Below are 10188 nucleotides of genomic sequence, written 5' to 3' on the forward strand. Positions count from 1 at the left end.
AATAAAAAAATACAGTTACATCATTTCTGTTATCAAATGTTTATATTGCTAAACAACATGCAACAGAGCATTAGCAATATCGTAAACTGGATATATATTTAAAGATTTAAACATATTTAAAATTCTTAAGTATGTATATGTCTGTACTTACACGTGCACGCGCACACACACACACACACACACACACACACACACACACACACACACACACACACACACACATGGCTGATTGTTCACATATCAAACATTCAGTATATTGAAAGGCAGCTGATCGTACAGTAACTCCACACCACAGCAGGGAAGGAACAAATTCCCATATCCCCACTGTACTATAATCTCACATAGGCAAAAAGATAAATACATGCGGTAGCTGATTTTTGATCAGCTCTGCTGGGGTTGTTTTTATTTGGCAACTGGAATGTTTGACCAGTTGATGGCAAACTATATCTACATATATATACATATGTGTGTGTGTGTGTGTGTGTATATATATATATATAGGTTAGTACTAGGCTAACTGCCCTTATGAGCCTAGCCAGTTATTCCTTGTGAGATTCAAACCCTAGATCTTGCATTTGTAAGGCAAACACCTTAACCATTAGGTTACCCTCCCAACCCTGTATACATATATGTATATATATCCATATATATATATATATATATATATATATATATATATATATATATATATATATATATATATATATATATATATATATATATATATATATATATATCTGGATTCACTTTATAATCTCAAAATACTGAAATATCGAATTTCATTATAATGAGACTATAAAACCGTAAAATCAAAATTTTGAAACACCAAAAGCACAAAATTGAAAATTGCGACATTTAAACACACCCTACACCACACAAACTCACACACACCTTCCTCCCCACACTACAATAAACAAAACACACACAAACACAACATTAATACACAAACCTACCCTACATATAAGCAGGGGGGCAAGCCCCCTGCACCCTCCATGTGGGGTTGTGCCCCCCACACTATTTATATATACTAAATCCGAGGTTGCACTAAAAAGACAAAGACGTGAAACCCACCACTACATAATCTACATTCCCCTCACACAAACACACATCACATATATACAAACACCACCATTCGTAGCAGTTACACAGTCCCATTTTTACCTACATACCGTAACCTACACCTACAACTTCCCAGCACTCTAACATCCCTACCCATAACCCTTAAAATAGAAACTCTTACCCAAATCTCCAGCTATCCATTAACAAAGTGTACCACCATAACTGCTGATTCGACATTTCTGGATTCGGTTACGTGATCTTTTGCGGAACTGGGTTTTCGCTATTTTAGTCTCGAAATAGTGAAATTCTATATTTCAGTATTTTGAGTTTATAAAGTGAACCCATAAATCTACATATATATATATATATATATATATATATATATATATATATATATATATATATATATATATATATATATATATATATATATATATATATATATATATATATATATATATATATATATGTATATATATATATATATATATATATATAGATATATATATATATATATGTGTGTATATATATATATATATATATATATATATATATATATATATATAATTTATATATATGTGTGTGTGTGTATATATATATATATATATATATATATATATATATATATATATATGTGTGTGTGTGTATGTATATGTATATATATATATGTATACACAAACTCCCTGGCCCAATATTTCCTAGAATTTATAAACTCAAACTCCCTGGATCAACTGGTTAACACCCCCACCAGAGGTGACAACATATTGGACCTGGTCATCTCCAACATGGGCGACTGGTGTTCCACACCGGAGGTCAACACCTCACTGTTTAGGTCTGACCATAAACTAATCACTTTGGATATCCACATTCCGGCACCACCCCCGGTCAAAGAAACCACAGTGAAAAACTTTTCAAAAGCAAACTTCACTTTACTTAAGACCGAGGTGGGAAGTTTCAAAGCCCCCATGCTAAAGGATAACGCTGTCCAAGCTGCAAAATCCTCTACTAATGCACTCTACTGGCACCTACAAGAATGCATGGATCGTGCTATCCCAAACAAAACCAAGACTCACTCCTCCAAGAAAAGGAAACCAGTCTGGTGGACCCCGGCCATAAACAAGCTATGCAATGGAAGGAGGATTTTGTGAAGGGTAAATCATGCCTGCTCAACCTAGTCAACTTCTTTGAGTCAGTCACTAGAGCAGTGGATCAAGGCAAGGTGGTTCATACAGACTACCTTGATCTGGCCAAGGCCTTTGATACCATTCCCCACTCAGGAATCATAGAAAAACTCACTAAGTTAGGCATCAACCCCTACATCACTAGGTGGGTTGCAAACTGGCTCACAGATAGAATCCACAGTGTGAAAGTAGCTGACCCCAAGTAAGACTGCCGACCAGTCATGAGTGGAGTCCCACAGGGTTCGGTCCTGGGTCCTATCCAGTTTAGTATCTACTTCTCTGAAGTCTAGGCCAGCACGAGGGGTCTCTGGCTGACAAGGTTCACAGATGATTGCAAGTTGGGAGCTATTATTAACTCTCCCAAGTGATGTTGACATCATACAGAAAGGCCTCACTGAGACCAACGACTGGTGTCAGAACTATGGCCTTTAGCTCAATGCCAAAAAATGTCCATTGAAAGTAATATTGAGTCACAATAACTCCCATGAATTACCACATCAATGGTAGTCCAGTAAACACAGAAGGTATTATAAGAGATCTGGGAACACAGGTTGACAGCAACCTCTCTTTTGACGACCACATTGCCACTGTGGTCAGAAAGTCTTTCTATGTGGCACATATCATTACTAAGGGTTTTACATCCAGGAAGAAAGAGGTAATTGTCTCCCTCTACTCTTCCCTCATTAGAGCTATCATCGAGTACAATGCCACATTTGGCATGTACCTCACTAGACACCTGCAACAACTGGAGAGGCTGCAAAAGTACCTCACAAAGAGGATCTCAGGCCTTAAACATGTGTCCTATATGGACAGACTCAAAAATGACAACTATTCTCTGTCTCATATCGCCTACTTAGAGACAATCTCCACTTGACTTACAAAGCCATGTCTGACTCAACTCTGTTAGAAATGCTACATCTAAGGAAATCCCAATCCCTCTGCACCACACACTCCATAGACCTCAACCTTATTACCACAATCAACAGAACATGCTGGAGGGACAGGTTCATAACCCAGAGACTGTGCATGCTATGGAATAGACTTCCCATACATGTCAAATAGAGCACCTCACTGGCCTTCTTCAGGAGAAATCTTGATGAGTGGATGGGAAATAGAAAATTCACCCCGGTGATCACTCCAGTGGCTCTACTCGACAGAGGCACTGGGAACTAAGGTCGGGTGGCACGAGGCCAGGGTAATCATATGGGCTAGGCTTGTAAAGGCTCCAGGGCCATTAGCCTAGTACACACCTATGAACCTCTGTGCAGAGAGTTACTGTTGCTTTTTCTTCCATTCGTACTACATAAAGCCTGTTTGAAAGCTGATATTTAATAGACTCTGTAAGGGGTTTGATAGGTCCTGTTTCAGACTGGTCAATAAGTGACCTGGTATTTTATCTAGTCCTATACAAGCAGCATTCTTGGCCTTGGACAGTGCCTTGAGGACTTGTTCTTGGGAAATTGATGGGGGTGTATAGATATAGGTATGTGATCTGTGAATGTGGGGATGGTGAAGACAGAGCTAAATGTATCTACTAGTATACTGGCAATGTCTTCAGGTTCTGAGTATGTGATATTATTTACTACTAGTTCTGTGCAGTGTTGAACATTGTTTCTAAGGTGTCTAACATAATTAAAAAAGCTTTATGGTTGTCTTTTGCCTGGGTGGATATTTTTGCCTCATATATAGCTTTGGTCGATGTACTCAGGGACCAGGGTTCCTTATTAAGTTTAGGAAGAGCGTTTTTGACAACTTGATATTTGCATTCATTATTAAGGTTACTGCATGGGTGTGGTTGGAGGAGTCAAGTGCTCATCCATGGCTTATACATTACCTGCTGTGTACCTACTTCTCCAGTAGATGTCAGTGCTGTGATAGGCAGGACCATCTTCTTCCTCCCTCAAGATGAATAAGCCATCAGCAGCAGCCACTCACTTGCTGGAGTGCCTTCCGTATGGAGTATGCATGCCCTTCCTGTGGTCACGTGGGTTTCCTTCGGGTGCTCCAGTTTCTTCCCACATCCCAAAGATATGCTGTAGGTGGATTGGACACTCTCAGTTAGCCCAAGGTGTGAGTGTGTGCATGTGTGTGCCTTCTGTAGAAGGTTGGCCATCAGGCTGGCACTTCAGCACCTTAAAACTCCATTGCCAATTGTTCTGCGGACCATTGTCCACTGTGGCGACCCCTAACCAGGATAAGCCGAAAGGAGATGGTGAAGATCAGCCACTCACTTGCATCCTCCATCATCATTTTTTGCAGCACCCAGTTTGCTAGTCATTCCTGGAAAATCTCAGTCACAGTCACGGATTTAACTCTTTGTTTCACAGAGCTGATTCACCAGCTAATAACTTCTTCATGAAATTTATGTAGTCGGCTAGAGTCCTACTGATCTTGTTGAGGGTGACACCCACAGGTCATTGATATTTAGCAGCCTGGAGAGCAGCTCTCATCACACAAGAGAGGGTGGGGTAGTAATTTTAGTATTTGCAGCATAGAATGTGTGTGTAGGGGTCAATCATTCACCAACTAGGGAGGAACCATTAATCATGATGAAAAGATCAGGAGCTTAAGTCATTTTCTTGCAAGAACTTAGAGAGGAAAGCTAAAAGTCTCAAGAGTCGACACTTTGGTCAGTGGGAGACAGACAGATAAATGGGAAAAGGGGAGAAGGGTTTAGGGGTGAAAGTGGATAAGTCTCAGGTAGCAGGAATTAGAAGTGGCATGGGAGGTCAATGCTGCTGAAAGGTACTTGTAGGAGGATGGAGATATGCCTCAACACAATAGGGAAGTGGGTGATTTAATATTTTTTTCACACTTAGGAATCTGAGGCAGGAAAGTGATAAAGGTTCATAAGTTCATAGGTTCATAGATGAGTACTAGGCTAACTGCCCTTGCGAGCCATTTTAAGCCTGGCCAATTATCCCTTGTGAGACTCAAACTTGTGATTTAAATGTGACACTTTGTTCATAAAGTCACACATTTTCAGAAAAAGGGGGAAACCTATAGTGAGACATGGCAGTCAAGGAAGCTAGTACATATTTCTATAGTGTTGGGGAGAGATAGAAGGGGGAAGTGCATGCTTTCTAAAGATGAATTTAGGCAAACGGTCATTTTGATAGGTTTCTGATGTACCTGAAAACTATAAGTTGTTTTAATGTTGCTGTGATAGAAGAAGGATAGCCATACACTTTAACCATTCCCAATTAAGAGGAATACATCTGATTTTGAGTCTTAAAAATTTCATATTCCACACTATTCAACCTTGAAAAAGTCTGCCACACTTTTATTGTTAAGAATTTTTTAAAACAACTGTCCATTGAAAGTAATATTGAGTCACAATAACTCATAAGAAAATTTTGTATGTATAAAGAAACAGTGATTAATCATGTTTTGAGCTTTCTAGTTGAGGTAGTTAGTAGGTGTTTCACATTTTTCCCACTTGTTCCACATGATAACAGACAGTGCTCCCCATACATGTCTGATGATGCCTGCACTGGACATGTGGTTGGGATCTAACATTGAAAATTTAAGTGGGAATGTACTAGAAAGAAGGTTAATGGATCGGGATAGACAGCACTCTTTTTATATGGAAAACGGCACAAGAGATGGTAGTCAACTCATTTTGCTACCTCAAATTTAAGAATGGCAGTGAATGTGGGGGTCTCCAGATCTGTTGAGGTACAACAGGTCAGCAAGCAAGGCTGTCCTTTTTCCACATTGCTGTTTGTACTAATAATTCAAGTATTAGATCAGTGTATTAGGGACATATTTTGGGATCATCTTCATCTGGGTTGTGCAAATTTTTTTGGTCCCCTTTTCCAAAGACTGTATGATGCTTCTATGAACCTCATAGGAGATTTTGCTTTCAGTAACATATGGGAAGATGGACCTTACAGGACCCATTACTTTTAGTATATTTTGATGCCAAAAACCACAACTGTATATTCGCTAAACATTTGCATTCTGGTGTGGAAGCTTGGGATGCAATATCTACTGCAGATTTAAAGAATGAGATTAGTGGTGCCCTCATCTAGTTTTCAAAATGTGGATGCTGTCTCTCAGCAGTCAAACCCAATGTGTTAGTATTTGGGGTTAAAGGTCTACCTTTAGTTTAGGATGCTTAGAGGCTCTTACAGAGAGGATTATGATGGAGATGGTTTGCCTTATTGGACAAGTGGAGTGGTAAGATGTCTACTGCCACAGGGCAGGTGTTATCCATCTTTTCTGCACTGCTCACAACATCACAGTTAACCCTTTGGCTAAGACAGTAAGCAAACTTCAAGGATGGTGTTCTAGGTTTATCTGTAAGGGTCATTGCTTACACAGAGACAGAAATAGAAATCAAGCAGCAAAGTCCTGGAGTTGGGAGCTAGATTTCAAAAAGAAAACATCTGATGTAATTTCAAATGGTTGCTGTATATTGACACAGGGAGAATTCACAAATAAGAGTTGGTGGAGATGGGAAACTCATAGGATATATGGGGAGGTGGAGAGAAGTTGTTGTCAGTAAGAAAATGATAAACAGGATTTCAGGAACTGTGGCAGATCTAGGCATGGGAGTGAATGGGCAAGGTGTTTGGAAGTGAATGAAAAGTACAGGATCTGACCATTAAGGTGGTCAGGATAGTGAAGGACACAGTAACATCCTGGGAAGGAAGTTTTAAATCATTTCAATGAATCCAAGAGGAATTTGAGAAGCATTCAGGTGAGAGTGGTTTCTGGATTAGTATGATGGTACAAACATTTGGACTAAGAGACAGTTTGGTAAGGTGAGTGCAGCCATGGCTGACAGCAGAGGAGATGTGAGGGTAATTAATGTAAACATGTGGTATAATAGAAGTAAAGGGAAACTAGACCATCATCATTAACCCCCCTTTTCTCAGTTTCCTACATGGGCTCAAGGTGCCACTGGAGCTGTGTCCACCAAACTCATACTTTGATAGTCATGGGCTCAAGGTGCCACTGAAGCTGTGTCCACCAAACTCATACTTTCTTTGATAGTCACGCCTGTCACAGTATCTTCTATCAGACAATCCATTCATCTCTTTGCTGGACACTCTCATTTCCTCTTACCTTCTCTCTGTTCTAATTGTTCTTCATAAGTTTTTCTTCTGCTTCTATTATACAAAAACAATGATAGGCTAGATACCAACATTTTTCAGAAATAAACACATTCCAATTCCTTTTTACACTTTGATAGTTGTCACCCTTACCATCAAAAGAAGAATTTAATCAAAGGACAGATGGTAAGGCTATCAAGAATTATTAGTGACAATAAGGTTTTTTGTGATGAAATGAAAATACTGGCTTGTATGTTTTCTGATAGAGGATACCCAAATGAATTGATTGAAAAACTAAGTACTGAGATACAGACTAAAATAAATTATATTTATCAACCAATTATTAAGTTCGGCATTACAAATGTTATCAGTGAGAACAGACCATCTACTGGTAATGATGCTTTAGTCATCCCCTACAATGATACATCCACAAAAATTGTAAACGCTGTAAGAGAAAGTTGGTCTTGTGTATTTATGAACAATGATGAATGTAGAGATATTTTGGGCTTATGGCCTAAAATTACCTATAGTCGAGGTATGAATTTAAAAGAGTATTTTGAATCAACACAGGATATGAACACATACCTTAAGTCCAAAATGGGCAAATGTGGTGTATGCCATGTTTGTAAATACATCAATGATGGTCCATACGTAGTAGTTCCAAACTTTGGAAAAACTATTAGATGCCCGGGACATTGTAACTGCAAAACCAAAATGGTAGTATATCTTGCTACCTGTTCTACATGCCCAGCATACTACGTAGGGAAAACTATCAGGATGCTCAAAGACCGAATAGGAGAACATGTAAGAGACATCAAAAAGAAAAAAGACACTAGTGCACTTTATATACACAGCACCAGATGTGATAATTTTAAAAGGTTTTTATTTTTTGTGATTGATAGAATACCTTATAACAACAACAAAGGGGGTCATGAAAAGACATTATTAGAAGTTAAGGAATGTTTGTGGCAGTTAAGATTCAACGCAAACATGTACCCTGGTAATAATAATTATATTTCCATTGCCAGTATACTTAAATACAAATCACAATTCATATAATCACAGTTTTTATTCAATTTTTATAAGTATTTATGGTCTATTTAAATAGTATTGTTTTGTATGTTTTCATATTAATAAATTCATATTTTTATGAGTAATGTGTTAAAGTTTGCAAAACATTATTATTATTTTTAATCACCAAATTCATCATATTTATTACAAATATTTATTAAATGTATATCATATTTATTACAAATATTTATTAAATATATTACATACACACACACAAAACTATCTTTTTTTAGAACTATTGATGTGGATTGTTTTTTTGTTTACACATACAATTATACACATACTTTTTAGGGATTACAGTGTATCTTTATATATAATAAGATGTTAGATTAAATTAACAATAGATGTTTTGTATTTGCCACAGTTGATTAACTAATTGAATAATCATTAATTGCTGCTTCTATTTTAATATAAATTTCTGTGAATGTAATTGTACTCTGAAGATGCCCATTGTATGGGTGAAAGCGCTAAGTACTTTGTTGGAGTGTTACTAAGATTACTAGCAATTAACCAATGTTCTATAGTGGATTTGGTTCGTCTTGGCTGTTTTACTGGTTACCGTATCTTTTTGAATTCTACATGTGTATGTCATACATTCTGAACCTTAAAGAATACATGCAAATCTCTATATGCAACTGTGTTATTTGGTAACATAATTTACTATGCACTTTGTCTGTTTAGTAAATTATGATAGCATTTTGATTCACGAATGATTCACCTTAATTTTTTTATTTTAAATGGATAACTTGGTGAAGTTGTCCGAGTGGTATGGCAATCCTGCACTCAGTAAAATAGATCAGCAATTCTTCTTCAGACAGTGATGAGAATTTGAAGATCAGCTTCTTAGAACGATTGTGTTTCAGTGTTATGTCAGCTCTGGAATTGTAACTTAAGTACCTGAAAGATTCCTAAAGTATTTCAGTCTAAAGCATCAAAAGACTAAAATGTAGCATATGTGAAAGAAATGCTATAGCAGATTTTTTTTTCAGATACATTTTATACAGTATCCTCATATCACTTTCAGAGATTGATTTATAAAACAAAATACTCAAAAGAGATGTTTCAGCATGCAAAATGCAACGTACCTGGTTTGCCATTATGAAGAGATTACCCACAAGCCTGTTGAATGCAAGTTTCAAAACAGAGTCGACACTGTTTTAAACAGTTTATACAAGTTCTACAACTGTCAAGGCTTTATATATATCTGCAGATCTGTAATTTCCCACCCCGATGGGGCCTCATTGTTGAGATTGACAGATCACCTATAACATCGGTGACCTCCTGCCCTGGGAGTGGCTGTGGCAGGTTTTGCAATCCAGACCCTAAAGGTAATCAAGTAATCCAAATCAAAGAAACAAAATATATTTGAAATTTATTTATGTATCAATCATAAATGCTTAACTTTGTTGCTACATTATTTTAGACATTCTCTCATCTTGCCCCTTTTGGAGTTTCGTCTTCAGGAAAGGGGTACAATTGGTTTATTACTGTGTTTTTTATTTATTTCATGAATTTGTTAACAGGTAAGTGGTCGCCATAGACCTTACGGGATGTGCAAAACAAATAAGTGAAAAAGTAATAAAAAGTAATTGTATAAACTAAAAATTAAGAAAGTGTACTCACGAAGCAAAACCACATGGAATGTTAAAATGCATTTTTGTCTCATGGATGCCAGACATACTATGTAGTAGGGGTGGATCCGAAGTCCTGGGGCAAAGCTTCTGGGAGACAGCGATTTTTTTTACATTCTACAGGCAATGCTACAGAATGTGGGGTCCCTTGGTGCTAGCCTTTTACGGGTCGTGTGTGCGTGTTTG

General features: G+C 37.5%; 1 protein-coding gene across 1 annotated transcript in view; it reads right to left on the bottom strand.

The window, feature by feature from the left end:
• LOC122808906 (probable calcium-binding protein CML31) overlaps window positions 1–9571 on the bottom strand; it is an 83519-nt gene extending 73948 nt beyond the window's left edge. The window contains exon 1 of the mRNA XM_044080028.1: window positions 9457–9571. Coding sequence (XP_043935963.1) covers window positions 9457–9468 — 12 coding nt within the window. The 5' untranslated portion in view covers window positions 9469–9571. The remainder of the gene's footprint in view (window positions 1–9456) is intronic.
• Between the last annotated feature and the right edge of the window lie 617 nt (window positions 9572–10188).

This window comes from Protopterus annectens, chromosome 1.part1 (assembly GCF_019279795.1).
Source record: "Protopterus annectens isolate FY-2018-M chromosome 1.part1, PAN1.0, whole genome shotgun sequence".
NCBI lineage: Eukaryota > Metazoa > Chordata > Ceratodontiformes > Protopteridae > Protopterus > Protopterus annectens.